Raw genomic sequence first — 18,644 nt, 5'->3', positions numbered from 1 at the left:
GACTTAGAGAAAGCTTTTGACAATGTTGACTGGAATACTCTCTTTGAAATTCTGAAGGTGGCAGTGGTGAAATACAGGCAGCGAAAGGCTATTTACAATTTGTACAGAAACCAAATGGCAGTTATATGAATTGAGGGGCATGAAAGAGAAGCAGTCGTTGGGAAGGGAGTGAGACAGGGTTGTAGCCTATCCCCAATGTTATTCAATCTGTATATTAAGGCAGCAGTAAAGGAAACAAAAGAAACATTTGGAGTAGGAATTAAAATCCATGGAGAGAAAATAAAAACTTTGAGGTTTGTTGATGACATTGTAAATCTGTCAGAGACAGCAAAGGACCTGGAAGAGCAGTTGAAAGGAATGGACAGTGTCTTGAAAGGAGGATATAAGATGAACATCAACAAAAGCAAAACGAGGATATGGAATGTAGTCGAATTAAATCAGTTGATGCTCTGGGAATTAGATTAGGAAATGAGACGCTTAAGGTAGTAAATGAGTTTTGGTATTTGGGGAGCAAAATAACTGATGATGGTCGAAGTAGAGAGGATATAAAATGTAGATTGGCAATGGTAATGGCAATGGCATTATCGATCGATCGGTCGGCAACAGCTGTCATTTTGGTAAGGGTCATAGTTATTGTGAGATTTCGATATTAGTAAACTGCTGCAAGAAATTGTTCTCAAGTTTGTAATGAAAATAGGGGTCGCTATGAATTTGCGTTTGGTGCGTGTTAGGCCATACGTTGCAGTACACGAAATTTAGATACCATATTGAATTATTCTTTATATGTGGAAGGATATCGCTATCTGTCTCCAGTGTCGAGAAAATGGATTGTATGTAAAGGGCCCCTTAACGAACGCATGCTCCAGTGATAAAGCCAAACTGAAATATTGATATCTCCACTTTACATCTCATAAGCGGTCTACGAAACCGACGCAAGAGGTTGGAAGTGATAACACGCAAAGAGGAGAGTATTTTGCCCCTGAGTAATATGTGAAACTTCCATATATCGTGACATTCGAGCGACTACAGTTTTCTTAAATGAAATAATGTAATATTTGAGGATCTTCAGCAGGTGATGAAACGAGAATTCCAGTGAGTTTCGCAGCAGTATAAGTGAAGAATTGCCTCAGCAGTTTTCATGTGTGATCTTTGACGCTCCTTGAACCAATTTTTCATCTATCGTTTTTTTTCTGCTTGCAACAAAGTACATTAATTATCACAGCAGCAGCGTCTTTTTCGTCCAACGTTCCGAATCACTAAATTATTGCACAATGTTATTGAGCGGTCAAGGGAGAGGGTTAGTAATATTGCGCAATGTGTTTCGACCTGAAAAAGCAGTTTAAAAGACAGGCTGCAATACAGATGTCAGCAACGTTCATAAAGCGTTCCGTTTCACGCTGCAAAGCAGGTTCCTTATAATAGGTCTGCCTGAGGCTACGAAATAAATTCGTATAAGCTTTCTGTCCTTACTGTTCTTTTATCAATACACACGCTGCTGCCAAGTCCGCCATAACACAGTTAACGGTAAAACACATTTTGTTCATAATTGGCATACACGCACATACCTGATGTTTTCAGCAGTAGGCAGCCCAAGTACAGAACTCGTGACCTAACATCTAAGCAACTGCAACTTTTAATAGCCAATAAATAGTCATAATTCTCAATACTACGCAGTTCACCAACATTCTGTAATCTGAAGCTGTCGGAATTATGACAGCCCAACATTCCACGCAGAACCTTTATCTCATTGGACGTAAGTCACAAAATTCTCTAAAATCCTCGGAACTTTCAGAAATGTTAAGGTCAGATTTCAATCTTTTCCGGAACACTCTGCTTTCTAAGGAAAGTAAATTTCAACGTTTTTTGGTAGAACACCTAAACATACATAGTCATCCAGTACATTATGACCAACGATCTACGATCGATTTATACCCGTCCGTTCGTTAGCAGCGTGACCTGGCGAGGAATGACTGCTAGTCAGACATATCAGTGAGCGTGCTGTCCGTGTGTAGAATGGGGAAGACGCGCGATCTATCCGAGTTTGGCCGAGGATAGATTGTGATGGCCCGGAGGCTCGGCACGAGCATTTCGGATGCTGCACGACTTGTCGGGTGTTCGAGGAGTGCTGTGGTGAGTGTGTTCAACATGTGGCGAAACCAAGTTGAAACCACGTCCAACCGTCATGGGGCTGGGCGGCTACACTTCATTACAGATATAGGACGTCGTAGACTGGGCAAACTGTTAAAATCTGACAGAGAATACATAGACCTGCGAGAGAAGTAATGTGTCAAAAAACAACAAGAAATTTTCTCTGTAAGGTAGAAATGCTGACAAAAGAAGTGGAACTAACATCACACTTTAGTGTACAAATGTACCTGAACACACAGTGCATCAAACACTCCAAACGATGGGCCTCCCATGCATGTGCCATTGTTAACACCACGACATCGGCAACGACGACTAAAGTGGGCACGTGACCATTGGCAGTGGACGTTGACGCTGTGGGAGGGCGTGAATCCTTGACACCTGGTACGAAGACATGCTGGCGGCGGCTCCATTATACTTTGGGGAAAGTTCACGTGGGCATACGTGGGTCCAGTGGAGGTCGTTTGAGGCACCATGAAGGCCAAGGAGTATTATTTTCTGGCTGCAGACCATGTAACCCCTTCATGACGGTAGTGGCATTTTTCAGCAAGATAATGCGCCATCTCACAAGGGCAGGAGTGTGTGGTGGAGTGATTCGAGGAACACCGTAGCAAGTTCCATTTGATCTGCTGGTCCCCCCCCCCAACTCGCCAGATCTGAACCCGATCGAACACATCTGGGATGTGATTGAACGTGGAGTGAGAGTTCATCGCCCCCTATCCGGAAATTACGGGAATTAGGTGACTTGTATGTGCAGCTGCGGTGCTAATTCCCTCCAGCCACCTAACAAGGCCTCATTGGTTCCATGCCAGGATGTGTCACTGCTCTTATCCATGCCAAAAGTGGACCTATCGGCTATTGTAAAGAGCTATTTTCTGGTGTTGAAGTGTTCCTACAGTAGTTAGGTATTGTGAACAAGTGTTTGTGTTGGTTGTACATTAATAATAACAGTGCAGCACGTCAGAAAGCGAGATTCACAATAAAAGTGGTCGTCCAAAAACACGTTCACCGGCTGCAAGGATACTGTTCTGCTGCAAATATTCCTCCAAGTTCGACAGTAGGCGGAGTTATGAGAACTTATAGTGCCTTACAAGCCAAAAACTCCACGTTGCCATGTCGACGAACTGGCTAACGCTAAAGGACATAATTTAATCAGGCTTCATCCGAATCATGCTCATTTAAATCCGACTGAGAGTATATAGGCCTGGGTGAAAAGTAATGTGGCAAAAACAACAAGACATTTACGCTCAGTGAGGCTGAAATGTTAACAAAAAACCTACTGCAAACGTTACACCACAGGATTGGTCTTGAGTTGTCAGCCATACCAAGAAGGTAGTTTAGGAGACGTGGATTCATGAAGGACTGTGACGAATTTCGAGTAATAGGTAACATCTTTTTTTGCCATGTTAAAATCTGCTTCTTTTGTGTAAACACAGCCGTGTTGACAAACATTCATTTCGCTAACATTGTAACGCAGTTGAAATTGTGACAGACTCCTAAAATAGAGTATTATTAAATTAGCAGTTGAGGGCAAGATAGATCAATAATTATGAGAAAGCCCACTCAAAAAGTAAGAAAGAGTGTCATAACTTTTTGTGTGTTGATGATCCAAAATTTGCTACATTACTGGGAATGGTTCTCCATACACATTGTAGGTCCCCATACGTAGGCACTTGTCCTCCCCTCCCCCGGCACCCCCTCCCTCCCACTACATCCCACCCTTCTCCCAGCAGACAATTTCTGCGAACAACCATATCACCATCACCAAGAAACAAACTCATACAATGAAAGACGTGTTCCACCAAGTCAACGCTTATAAAAACGTCTTCCTTGACAATCATTCCCCATATTTTCTCAGCAGCGAATCATACGATTCATCGTTCGTTGTTAACACTTCTGTTATTGTACTCATCTGCCCCAACATACCGCAATGCTGGCAGTGATTTGTACATTTCGATGCTCTCTAACAATAATGGAATTTCGTCTTGTTTTGAACTCATTTTCCATACAGCAACAGACCTAACCTCCTTGGACTGCGTAGAGACTGTCAAGGATATTGTCAATACTGCTCGGCCGCGCAGGATTAGCCGAGCGGTCTTGGGCGCTGCGGTCATAAACTGTGCGGCTGGTCCCGGCGGAGGTTCGAGTCCTCCCTCGGGCATGGCTGTGTGTGTTTGTCTTTAGGATAATTTAGGTTAAGTAATGTGTAAGCTTAGGGACTGATGACCTTAGCAGTTAACTCCCATAAGATTTCACACACATTTGATTTGAATACTGCTCACAGGCGGTGCAATATTTCCGGACAGCGCAATATATTTCAAAAGTTTTTGACGTTCTCGAAATCACTGCGCAGCCTGTCAGTCTCACTCTTATAAGTTCAGTACCATTACGCAATACTATAGACGTCTAGGAGGTTCTTAAGGTTGGTTGGATGGTTGCTTTGGGGGAGGGGGCCAAACAGCGAGGTCGTCAGTCCCATCGGATTAGATAAGAATGGGGAAGGAAGTCAGCTGTGCCCTTTCAAAGGAATCATCCGGCATTTGCCTGAAGGGATTACGGGAAATCACGGAAAACCTAAATCACGATGGCCAGACGCGGGTTTGAACCGAAGTCCTTCCGGATGCGAGTCCATGTTGCTCGGTGGTGTTGAAGGAAAGGCACAGAGAGAAGTGAGTAAATTACAATAGACAAACAGCCGCCGTCGGAAATAGAATGCAGCATATGATAATTAAAGAGCCGGGAATATAGTTTTCAATCCTCAATTTGGCCTGTGTTAATTGCGTAAGCTTTGTCTCAGAGGGAAAGTTAAATTACATATTTAACCTTTCCTATGTTTTCTTACTAGTATATATTGGTCAAATTTCGTCCGCATTTTTGTACTTAAGGTTTCAATCTCGCGTTTTATAAGTGTAAATTCAGGTAGTCTGTAGCTTAGTTGTCATTTCTCCTGAACAGCCAACCATGCAGTTCATAAAGATACCAGTGTCTATTGATGACACGTCAAGAGGGTAACATGTTGCATATCGAGGTGTCTGTCAGCTTTCATAGTTTACTTTTTCAGTTAGTCTTGCTAGAATGGTTCAAAAAATTGGCTCTGAGCACTATGGGACTTAACATCTATGGTCATCAGTCCCCTAGAACTTAGAACTACTTAAACCTAAGTAACCTAAGGACAGCACACAACACCCAGCCATCACGAGGCAGAGAAAATCCCTGACCCCGCCAGGAATCGAACCCGGGAACCCGGGCGTGGGAAGCGAGAACGCTACCGCACGACCACGAGATGCGGGCTGCTAGGATGGGCAGGATGTTTGTGTGCCGTGCGTGGACGCAGGAGAAGCAGGCTGTAGTTCGCGAACAGTTAAATATGGTGTATAAAATATTCTCGGTATTCTTGCCTGCGGCTGTAGAGCTCGCAGGCTGCAGTCGTCTGTAAGTTACGGTTCACGTCGACATCAACGCCGTCTACCTCACGGGATCTGAGGCTAAATCGCTAAGCGGGTCTAAGATTTACATTTAGTCACTCATTGACCAGTCTGGAGTGGTAGGTGAAATAGCAAAACGAAAGCCAAAATTTTAAATTCTGAGTTTAAGGAATTGTTCACGCAGGAGAATCGAACAAATATACCGCCGTTTGATCATCGCACAGAGTCCAGTTTGAACGGCTTAGTAATAAGCATCCCTGGCGTGGAAAAACAGTTGAAAGAGTTGAAAGCAAATACACTACTGGCCATTAAAATTGCTACACCAAGAAGAAATGCAGATGATAAACGGGTATTCATTGGACAAATATATTATAGTAGAACTGACATGTGATTACATTTTCACGCAGTTTGGGTGCATAGATCCTGAGAAATCAGTACCCAGAACAACCACCTCTGGTCGTAATCACGGCCTTGATACCCCTCGGCATTGAGTCAAACAGAGCTCGGATGGCGTGTACAGGTACAGCTGCCCACGCAGCTTCAACACGATACCACAGTTCATCAAGAGTAGTGACTGGCGTATTGGGACGAGGCAGTTGTTCGGCCACCATTGACCAAACGTTTTCAATTGGTGAGAGATCTGGAGAATGTGCTGGTCAGGGCATCAGTCGAAAATTTTCTGTATCCAGAAAGGACCTGCAACATGCGGTCGTACGTTATCCTGCTGAAATGTAGGGTTTCGCAGGGATCGAATGAAGGGTAGAGCCGCGTATCGTAACACATCTGAAATGTAACGTCCACTGTTCAAAGTGCCGTCAGTGCGAACAAGAGGTGACCGAGACGTGTAACCATTGGCACCCCATACCATCACGCCGGGTGATACGCCAGTATGGCAATGACGAATAGACGCTTCGAATGCGCGTTCACCGTCATGTCGCCAAACACGGATGCGACCATCATGACGCTGTAAACAGAACCTGGATTCATCCGAAAAAATGACGTTTTGCCATTCGTGCAACCAGGTTCGCCGTTGAGTACACCATCGCAGGCGTTCCTGTCTGTGATGCAGCGTCAAGGGTAACCGCAGCCGTGGTCTCCGAGCTGATAGTCCATGCTGCTACAAACGTCGTCGAACTGTTCGTGCAGATGGTTGTTGTCTTGCAAACGTCCGCATCTGCTGACTCAGGGATCGAGACGTTGCTGCACGATCCGTTACAGCCATGCGGATAAGATGCCTGTCATCTCGACTGCTAGTGATACGAGGCGGTTGTGATCCAGCACGGTGTTCCGTATTACCCTCCTGAATCCACCGATTCCATATTCTGCTAACAGTTATTGGATCTCTACCAACGCGAGTAGCAATGTCGCGATACGATAAACCGCAATCGCGATAGGCTACCATCCCTCCTTTATCAAAATCGGAAACGTGAAGGTACGCATTTCTCCTCCTTCCACGAGGCATCACAACAACATTTCACCAGGCAACGCCGGTCAACTGCTGTTTGTGTATGAGAAATAGGTTGGAATCTTTCCTCATGTCAGCACGTTGTAGGTGTCGCCAACCTTGTGCGAGTGGTCTGAAAAGCTAACCATTTGCATATCACAGCATCTTCTTCCTGTCGGTTAAATTTCGCGTCTGTAGCACGTCATCTTCGTTGTGTAGCAATTTTAATGGTCAGTTGTGTATCATCGTAGGTACTGACTTTGCGGAGGTCTAGCAGGGCGGGTGTCCACGGCATTGCCGTCGCTGCGCCGGAGGATGACGACCAGGATGGCGATCGTGGCGGCCGCGGCGACGGCGCTCGCCACACACAGCAGCAGCCTCCAGTGGGGCTCTCCGGGGCTGCCCAGCCACGGACACAGCGCGCCTGCAACACGAAAAACAGCTGCTGCAACCGTCTGCCCTGGACAGCGATACCACAACGGTGTACACCAGTCAGAGGGGTAGCACATGCACTAGCAGGAGGCCCGCATCCACACCATGTGTTTTTATTTCAGGAAAAATTAATCGTTGGCAGTTTTCAAATGAAAATAATAACACTGTTTAAGATTAGGCGAGCATGACTACGCGGTTATTTTTAAAGTAGAGGAGACCGGGGTTAGTTGGCATAAAGGGCTAGTTGGTGGATAGCTTCTATTTCCTGCCCCCATGGAGCTAGAGCACTGTCATAGTGCTACTGTGAAAGCCCTGAATAAGGGCTATAGCTAGTGTGGAGTGTTTTTAAAGCTGCACCATCCAGGTAGGACCCCTATTTTACGGGCCAAATATCTGACGAAATAAGCGTCAAACGAAAAAACTACAAAGAACGAAACTTGTCTAGCTTGAAGGGGGAAACCAGATGGCGCTATGGTTGGCCCGGTAGATGGCGCTGCCATACATTAAACGGATATCAACTGCGTTTTTTAAAAATAGGAACCCCCATTTTTTTATTACATATTCGTGTAGTACGTAAAGAAATATCAATGTTTTAGTTGGACCACTTTTTTCACTTTGTGATAGATGGCGCTGTAATAGTCACAAACATATGGTTCACAATTTTAGACGAACAGTTGGTAACAGGTAGGTTTTTTAAATTAAAATACAGAACGTAGGTACGTTTGAACATTTTATTTCGGTTTTTACAATGTCATACATGTAACTTTGTGAATCTATCATTTCTGAGAACGCGTGCTGTTACAGCGTGATTACCTGTAAATACCACATTAATGCAATAAATGCTCAAAGTGATGTCCGTCAACCTCAATGTATTTGGCAAGACCTGTAACGACATTCCTCTCAAAAGCGAGTAGTTCGCCTTCCGTAATGTTCGCACATGCATTGACAATGCACTGACGCACGTTGTCAGGCGTTGTCGGTGGATCACGATACTAAATATCCTTCAACTCTCCCCACAGAAAGAAATCCGGGGACGTGAGATCCGGTGAACGTGCGGGCCATGGTATGGTGCTTCGGCGACCAATCCACCTGTCATGAAATATGCTATTCAATACTGCTGCAACCGCACGCAAGCTATGTGCCGGACATACATCATGTTGAAAGTACATCGCCATTCTGTCATGCAGTGAAACATCTTGTAGTAACATCGGTAGAATATTGCGTAGGAAATCAGTATACATTGCACTATTTAGATTGTCATCGATAAAATGGGGGCCAATTATCCTTCCTCCCATATTGCTGCACCATATATTAACCCGCCAAGGTCGCTGATGTTCCACTTGTCGCAGCCATCGTGGATTTTCCGTTGCCGAGTAGTGCATATTACGCCGGTTTACGTTACCGCTGTTGGTGAATGACGCTTCGTCGCTAAATAGAACACGTATAAAAAATTTGTCATCGTCCCGTAATTTCTCTTGTGCCCAGTGGCAGAACTGTACACGACGTTCAAAGTCGTCGCTATGCAATTCCTGGTGCATAGAAATATGTTACGGGTGCATTCGATGTTGATGTAGCATTCAACACCGACGTTTTTGAGATTCCCGATTCTCGCGCAATTTGTCTGCTACTGATGTGCGGATTAGCCGCGACAGCAGGTAAAACACCTACTTTGGCATCATCACTTGTTGCAGGTTGTGGTTGACGTTTGACATCTGGCTGAACACTTCCTATTTCCATAAATAACGTAACTATCCGGCGAACGGTCCGGACACTTGGTTGAGGTCGTCCAGGACATAGCACACACCCGTTGGGCATTTTGATCACAATAGCCATACATCAGCACGATATCGAAATTTTCCGCAATTGGTAAACGGTCCATTTTAGCATGGATAATGTATCACGAAGCAAATACCGTCCGCACTGACGGAATGGTATTTTTTCCCCCTTTATTGCGTTTCGATTCCCCCTAAAGGGGGCGGGCTGGCAGCAGCTTATTACGCCGCTCTTCAGCCTACAGAATTTGTTTTAAAAAGATGATGATAAAAAATAATAACAGTTGGCGATAAAATCGGTGACTTAAAGGTAAAAATGGCAGAAAATTCTGGAGCGTGAAACATAAAACACAGGGTTGATGAAACTAATAAAACACACAGGAAGCAGAAAAACAATAGACAAACAATTAAAAAAACACGGCGACAGTCTGGGTTCTGTTCGCAAGAGATATAAAGAGCACACCCAGCGACAGCATGATTTCTGTTCGCAACACTGTGGAAGGACGCACAACACCGAAACACTCACTTAAACACGGAATGGCACGTGATACCACGTACTTATACGTTTGTGACTATTAAAGCGCCATCTACCACAAAGCGAAAAAAGTAGTCCAACTAAAACATTCATATTTCTTTACGTAGTACACGAATATGTAATAAAATATGGGGGTTCCTACACTCCTGGAAATGGAAAAAAGAACACATTGACACCGGTGTGTCAGACCCACCATACTTGCTCCGGACACTGCGAGAGGGCTGTACAAGCAATGATCACACGCACGGCACAGCGGACACACCAGGAACCGCGGTGTTGGCCGTCGAATGGCGCTAGCTGCGCAGCATCTGTGCACCGCCGCCGTCAGTGTCAGCCAGTTTGCCGTGGCATACGGAGCTCCATCGCAGTCTTTAACACTGGTAGCATGCCGCGACAGCGTGGACGTGAACCGTATGTGCAGTTGACGGACTTTGAGCGAGGGCGTATAGTGGGCATGCGGGAGGCCGGGTGGACGTACCGCCGAATTGCTCAACACGTGGGGCGTGAGGTCTCCACAGTACATCGATGTTGTCGCCAGTGGTCGGCGGAAGGTGTACGTGCACGTCGACCTGGGACCGGACCTCAGCGACGCACGGATGCACGCCAAGACCGTAGGATCCTACGCAGTGCCGTAGGGGACCGCACCGCCATTTCCCAGCAAATTAGGGACACTGTTGCTCCTGGGGTATCGGCGAGGACCATTCGCAACCGTCTCCATGAAGCTGGGCTACGGTCCCGCACACCGTTAGGCCGTCTTCCGCTCACGCCCCAACATCGTGCAGCCCGCCTCCAGTGGTGTCGCGACAGGCGTGAATGGAGGGACGAATGGAGACGTGTCGTCTTCAGCGATGAGAGTCGCTTCTGCCTTGGTGCCAATGATGGTCGTATGCGTGTTTGGCGCCGTGCAGGTGAGCGCCACAATCAGGACTGCATACGACCGAGGCACACAGGGCCAACACCCGGCATCATGGTGTGGGGAGCGATCTCCTACACTGGCCGTACACCACTGTGATCGTCGAGGGGACACTGAATAGCGCACGGTACATCCAAACCGTCATCGAACCCATCGTTCTACCATTCCTAGACCGGCAAGGGAACTTGCTGTTCCAACAGGACAATGCACGTCCGCATGTATCCCGTGCCACCCAACGTGCTCTAGAAGGTGTAAGTCAACTACCCTGGCCAGCAAGATCTCCGGATCTGTCCCCCATTGAGCATGTTTGGGACTGGATGAAGCGTCGTCTCACGCGGTCTGCACGTCCAGCACGAACGCTGGTCCAACTGAGGCGCCAGGTGGAAATGGCATGGCAAGCCGTTCCACAGGACTACATCCAGCATCTCTACGATCGTCTCCATGGGAGAATAGCAGCCTGCATTGCTGCGAAAGGTGGATATACACTGTACTAGTGCCGACATTGTGCATGATCATGTGATGTATCTGACCCCAGGAATGTGTCAATAAAGTTTCCCCTTCCTGGGACAATGAATTCACGGTGTTCTTCTTTCAATTTCCAGGAGTGTATTTAAAAAAAAAACGCAATTGATATCCACTTGACCTATGACAGCGCCATCTAGCAAACCAACAATAGCGCCATCTGGTTTCCCCCTTCAAACTAGACGAGTTTCGTTCTTTGTATTTTTTTCGTTTCATGCTTATTTCGAGAGATATTTGGCCCGGTCACTATCAATGGACCACCCTGTATATATATGTTGTGGTGAACCTGTAGACCGAATTGAGGCACTGCTGGTGACGGTTTTCGAAACACTGATTAACTGTTATTGCATGCAAGTATCATAATCTTTTGTTTTTGGTGTATGAGATTGAGTCGTGCACTTGATGCCCATCAGAATGTGCTCTGGTGTTCTAATGACCACACAGCTTGCTCGTGAAGCTATTCAGACTACCAGTGTGTAAACGGTCGTCCAGGAAACTTTCGATTACTGTAACATCATCATGTGTTTCCGATAACAGCTGCAGGAGGCCAACTCCAGTAATATCGTGGTTGGTGAGTACGTCTGGGATCAGTTGGCACAGCTACACGAACAGGTCACATCAAACAAGATCATCAAGGAATGCCTCACACTCTCCAGGGCCTCATGATCACCCTGAATACATTAAAATGGCTTTGATTTGGGGAAGTATCACGCCTGTTAGTGCTCTAGCGACGAAACTGATGGCAAGGAGACTCGAGTGTCCGCCATGGCCAAAAAGGTAAAAAAACCAGAGATGGCCAGGTGAAGATAATTCAGTTTAGTACGACCAATGTAAAAATGTGCTATAATTGAGCCCAGCAATTCAAATAAACGGTCGCCCAACTTCTGCATTCATTGTTCGATCTAAAAATGGAACTAATTCTATTTGAATAACTACAGATAGCTATAACAACAAGAACAAGTTATTTTTCTTGAAGATATCGTCGTTTGTTCATACAGTTCGGTTCATCCTGTTGTTCATAAATTTTAGTAGTATTTATATCTGCTCACTTATTGTTTCCTAACGCGAACTTTTTGTTTTGATGAATATATTCTTCGAAAAGGAGATTCCCTAAATTTTGATAAAATAAAATTATGAACTTCGAAAATTTCTGTGTTCTGCCCACCGATCCCTATCCATATCACGTTATGCCAATTCACTCCGAGGGATATGTCCACTAACCCTGCACCCAGGGCTACAAGCTTTTAAGGGAAAGCGTTTTGAGGTTACCTAAATACGTATTTGACTAAGGGGTCCTCGTGGTTTTGTAGACAAAAAGTTAAAGTGTTTTCTGCATTCCCCGCAATCTTTCCAAGTATTGCACAAAAAAATAGAAGAAAATCAAAAATCAAAATCTATGCCAACTAAACCCGGCCTAGATCGATGACATAAAATTGTGTGTAAGTTCGAAAGGCTGACATTCGAATTTTATGGCGAATTCGCGGATCCAATTATGTGCGTTTGTGTGCAATAAGTTACTGCTCCCTGACAAGGAAGTATCGTCACAATTCATGGCGGGAATGTTTATACCAATACCGTAATCGGAAGGGAGTGTCAGCGCCCATCAATTTCGACCGCTCACGATGCTCAATACTGACTACAAAATCTTTGTGCGAATGTTGGCGGCAAGGTATAAGACTGTAATACCCCAGACCAGGCATATCTAGAGGTCAGGAGCAACATCCACTTTATCCTAGGTGAATACCGTGACATCATAGCGCTGGTGGAAGCATGTCACATGAGCGCGGCATTCATATCATTGCATGATGATGATGATGATGTTTGGGCGCGGTTATCAGCGCCCATACAAATTCCCAACCTTTGCTCAGCCCAATGTCGCCACTTTCATGAATGATGATGAAACGATGAGGACAACACAAACACCCAGTCGTCTCGAGGCAGGTGAAAATCCCTGACCCCGCCGGGAATCGAACCCAGGACCCCGTGCTCGGGAAGCGAGAACGCGACCGCGAGACCACGAGCTGCAGACCGTATCAGTGTAATTTGATCGCGCCTTTGACAGGATCAACCATGATTTCCTTGACAGCAGGCGACACCTGGCGATACCTCAGGGTTTCATTACCGTCCTTATGCGCCTCCTTCGCGGCGCTCCTTCGACGGTGCGAGTCAATGGCAGGTAGGGAGGCACGATTCCTGTTTACAGCGCAGTTAGGCAAGAATGTCCGCCCCAGTAGCTGAGTGGTCAGCGTGACGGATTGCCGTCCTCCGGGCCCGGGTTCGATTCCCGGCTGGGTCGGAGATTTTCTCCGCTCAGGGACTGGGTGTTGTGTTGTGTTCATCATCATTTCATCCCCATCCGGCGTGCAGGTCGCCCAATGTGGCGCCGAATGTAATAAGACCTGCGCCAAGGCGGCCGGACCTGCCTCCCGGCCAATGACGCCAAACGCTCATCATCATCATTTAGGCAAGAATGTCCATTGTCGGCGGTGCTGTTTGCAATAGCGCTCGAACCACTGCTGCAGACTTTCGACGGAATATTACAGGCGTCCAGCTCCGTGCGAGTTCCTTCGTTGAGCATATGCAGACGACCTGATGATACTCGTCTGAACGGAGAACGAAATACGTCAGGTGGTTGCCCTTCTTGCTACATACGGCGTGGGGACTGGTAGCAGGGTCAACACGTATATACCCAAGATTATGCACATCGGACGGGGCGTGGACGCTCTGTGAAGTCCGTTTACGATGGTGGACATGACAGAATGCTTAGAGGTTTTGGTCACCCGATCACTACGACAATCAGCGGCGGAGAGCTGCCGGCTACTGCTCCAGCACGTCCGACTGAACATACGCAACAGTTCGCTCCGAACCCACGTCTAGCTCCAAACGATGGAATATACTAATGTTCATTTTGCCTCACGACTACCACAACTGTCACAGGTAGTGCCAATACCAAACGGTATAGCTGATAGCTTAATGGCGGCCTTTGGACGTTGTGTCAACCAATGGTTTCTGTTTATGGTCAAACACGAGACTTTAACTTTTCCACACCATTCCGGAGGACCCTATTTCCCGAATGTGGGGAACAAAGCTCTCGCTCTATACCTCCGAGCGATGATACGGACCTGGAACCTACGGCAACATGCCAAGACGTCGGCGATCCTGGACGTTTTTCTCCCCCCCCCCCCCCGTCCCCCGTCCCCGTCCCCGTCCTTTGAACTGCCAGTGGCGGTGGGCATTATATCGCCTTCCTTGTCCCAGTTCGCGCGATTCTTGGTTGATTTTAGTTATATTCAGTTACAAATACCTTCCACAAGGATCCCCACCGTCCATAAGACACATCGATATTTGAGGCATCATCAAGCCAAAATTGTTGTCGAACTTAAATATCCAACGTGCGATTGGAGACTGATTTGGCGATCTGTTCTTACGCCTCTGCTCACCATGGCGGCGAGACGTCTTGGTATACTTCTTTCAACGGCAAGACGGTCAAACGCCGACGGTTGTACGCCACGCTCGATTCTCCACTCCGTCTTATACGTGGAATGCTGGAAACCTACGAACATTGTCTGCGGTGCTGTGTGAGACGAAGGACATTTGGTGGCTGACGCAACGCATCATGGCACTCCTCCAACGCACCGACGACTCCGCGTCGATGACGAATGCTTTATTCTTCCCGGACGCGCTCTTCAAGTGCTCTCGCGGACTGTGATATCGGGCGTGAGTTATTGGCCCTATTTACTAGAACAACATGAGATCATCCGAATGCTTTATTCTTCCCGGACGCGCTCTTCTTCCCCCCAACAGAAAATGTCGGCAATCGGCTGGACTGCAGGACACGCGTCGCACTAAGTGCTCTCGCGGACTGTGACATCGGGCGTGAGTTATTGGCCCTATGTACTAGAACAACATGAGATCATCCGATATCGCTCGAAATACAAAATTTACCTTGCGAACTTTCTGGGCAGCATGTTTCATGAGCCCCGGGAGAGTGGGGAGTCCCACGTCTGCGCAGTTTCACGGACTAGGATATTCCCCCCCCCCCCCCTTGCGAAGTGACTTTCTTTTCTTTTTCGGATGTGGCTGGGGGCTTTTTCCAGGGCTCGCGTACTGCTTCGTTTCTAAAACGGACGATGAGTTGTTTCAGTTGTTATTCTACATGAAAGAACTGTTGTTTTCCTTCCCATTGATAAAAACAACTTAAATGAAGATACACTGTTTCCTCCACTCAACCTCTCCCTTATCCTGTGAGGAGACGGGGACACCGTGATTAGGTCACTGAGCCATAAAAAAAAAATGGGGTAGGGTCGAGAAAAAAAAATTAAGTTCGTGGGGCACACTCCCGCGAAAGCTAAAGGTCCCGAGTTCGAGTCTCAGTACCTAGAAATGTAAATAAAACAAAAGAATGCATTAGAAATTGTGCTTTATTAAATAATATTTTATATATTACAAACTGTCACAGTCGTTTAATTTACATGTTCTATCGCAGTATTGTCTTCTGTAAATTATTACGAAACTGTGCTACAATATTTTCGACAAAGACTATTTTGTTTACTATACTTTGTTAAAGCAATTGCATTATGAGATAAGACAGTTGTCCGACTGGTAGTGATGTATGGGGCTGAAACAAGTACACTGAGCTAGAAGATGTAGAGAAAAATTATGACCTTGGCAAACAAGCTATTAAGAAAAATCTTAGGAGCTGTGACAGAAAACGGAGTTATTAGAAGAAAGAAAAACACAGAGATCCATGCGCTGTTTAGTGAACTAGACGTGATAGCTGAAATAAAGAGCGGAAGAATTAAATGTCCGGGACATCTATTGAGGTGAGAAAAAAGGACGCTGAAAGATGTGCTAGAAGGGAAGTCACAACGGACGAGACCACCTGGTACACCAAAACTGAGGTGGAGGAATGCAGTCAATAAAGACCTGGAGACCCTGGAACGCCACGAGAGCATGTCCAGCGGCACAGGCCAACGAAGGAAGTTAAAGAATGAGGCAATGATCTGCTGTCGGTTCGGACGAACAACTTGGTAAATAAGTGAGAATGTAGTGGAAACAAATTTCGCCTAAAACCGGTGTTAATATATCCTCGCACCAAGTTACGTAGGCCACGCAACGAAGGAATCGGACTAGCAGAATATGATTACTCTCAAAATCTGGCAGCTATTCATTTTAATTAATGTTAACGATAATGTAACTCACATATGGGTTCACACACAGTGTGCGTTTACAGTATGTTTGCCCGCCGCATTTCAACGCATTTATGTAAGATATCATGATTAACGAATTTAGATACACAGTAATTTCGTCCTCTCCCGCCGAAAGTCGCAGTGATAGGTTTCCACTTCTCAGTATTGAGCACAACTAAAAGCCTTTTCTAACCGGTGAATCACGACTTTTTACTGTTGTATCTCGCAAAAGAAAAATTTTTTTTTCTATCCAGAGGTCTAAATTTTTTTCTTCCCTCTGTCTGACAGATAGCACAACTAAGAATCCAAGTTTTCCAAAAATAGCTGAAACTTTCCCTATGAGGACCTAACAGTACCATTATTTGGGTTAAACTCACATGCACGTTGCTCTACACAAAATTTTTTAGATTCTAAATTTTTTACACCATGATCCATTTCAACATATATGGTAATTCCTCCTCTCTCCATAGTGTCCCTACTGACATGTGCTGAAAGCTTATATCCACCTATATTTACCTTTTCCATATTTGTGACTATATGAAGTTCAGACAGGCATAGTACATATATTCCACATTCAGTTTCTAAACCTTCTAGCTAAACAAGACGCTCATCTACTTTGTTTTTTAATCCCCTGGTACTCTCATGCAATATAGTAACATTATTTTTCACTGTGCTTATATGTGAATCTTGTGACATACTAATATTATTTTTCACTGTACTTTTCTCAGAATCTTGTGATATTTTAACAACTGCAGTAACTACCTGTCTGAGCTTCTCGTTAAGCTTAACTTCATTCAATTTGGAATCACTGAACACAAATCTTAGTCTCGATCAACAAGAACTAAACCTATGCCTGACAAAGTAGCCGTCCGAAGCAGCTGATCTAGCTCCGTATTGACCATCCTGGCAGAGCTGTTGAACTGACTGAGAAATAAATCTCGTACTGAAGTGTTCTCACTGAGTTCGCTATCCGTTCTATATTTGTACAGCGTATCTCAAGTGGCGCAGTCGAAAGGCTGTTAGAGGTTTTATCATTATTAAAAGAAATTCTATGCGAGCGTCGAAATATTGAAGCGTATCTTACATTTCCCTTGCTTTATCGATGTGCCGAGACCCACTCGTAAAACATTTAATGACCCTAATAACTTTTCCCAGTAACAGAACGCTGTCGTCCAAGTCTGACTAGTAAGTATGCGCCTATCTGATACTATTAGTAATTACTCACGCTTAGGTGCGTTAAAATGTGTGAACTCTGCCGATAAACAGATCGTATGTGACGTGTTTATCGAGCGACACGTTCTGCTGTTAAAGACACGCATTTACGTCACGACTTCCTTCCCTGGTTAAGAAACATTTTAAGTCATACACTACTGGCCATTAAAATTGCTACACCAAGAAGAAACGCAGATGATAAACGGGTATTCACTGGACAAATATATTATACTAGAACTGACATGTGAGTACATTTTCACGCAATTTGGGTGCATAGATCCTGAGAAATCAGTACCCAGAACAACCGCCTCTGGCCGTAATAACGGCCTTCATACGCCTGGGCATTGAGTCAAACAGAGCTTGGATGGCGTGTACAGGTACAGCTGCCCATGCAGCTTCAGCACGATACCACAGTTCATCAAGAGTAGTGACTGGCCTATTGTGAAGAGCCAGTTGCTCGGCCACCATTGACGAGACGTTTTCAATCGGTGAGACATCTGGAGAATGTGCTGGCCAGGGCAGCAGTCAAACATTTTTTGTATCCGGAAAGACCCGTACAAGACCTGCAACATGCTGCCGTGCATTATCCTGCTGAAATGCAGGTTTTCGCTGGGATCGAATTAAGGATAGAGTCACGTGTCGTAACACATCTGAAATGTAACGTCGACTCTTCAAAGTGCCGTCAATGCGAATAAGAGGTGACCGAGACTAGTAACCAATGGCACCACATACCATCACGCCGGGTGATACGCCAGTATGGCGATGACTAATACACGCTTCCAATGTGTGTTCACCGCGATGTCGCCAAACACGGATGCGACCATCGTGATGCTGTAAACAGAACCTGGATTCATCCGAAAAAATGACGTTTTGCCATTCGTGCCCCCAGGTTCGTCGTTGAGTACACCATCGCAGGCGCTCCTGTCTGTGGTGCAGCGTCAAGGGTAACCGCAGCCGTGGTCTCCGTGCTGATAGTCCATGCTGCTACAAACGTCGTCGAACTGTTCGTGCAGATGGTTGTTGTCTTGCAAACGTCCCCATCTGTTGACTCAGAC

The 18,644-nt window shown here is 45.8% G+C and overlaps 1 protein-coding gene across 2 annotated transcripts in view; it reads right to left on the bottom strand.

Annotated features, from left to right (window-relative positions):
* The window catches only part of LOC126188095 (peptidoglycan-recognition protein SA-like), a 173,489-nt gene that overhangs the window by 14,084 nt on the left and 140,761 nt on the right, over positions 1–18,644 (bottom strand). For both annotated transcript variants that reach the window (XM_049929558.1, XM_049929559.1), the window contains exon 2: positions 7,274–7,438. In XM_049929558.1, coding sequence (XP_049785515.1) covers positions 7,274–7,438 — 165 coding nt within the window. The remainder of the gene's footprint in view (positions 1–7,273; positions 7,439–18,644) is intronic.

This window comes from Schistocerca cancellata, chromosome 5, assembly GCF_023864275.1.
Source record: "Schistocerca cancellata isolate TAMUIC-IGC-003103 chromosome 5, iqSchCanc2.1, whole genome shotgun sequence".
Lineage (NCBI taxonomy): Eukaryota > Metazoa > Arthropoda > Insecta > Orthoptera > Acrididae > Schistocerca > Schistocerca cancellata.
Note: the sequence above shows the minus strand (reverse complement) of the source record. Positions and strands in the feature narration are given on the sequence as shown.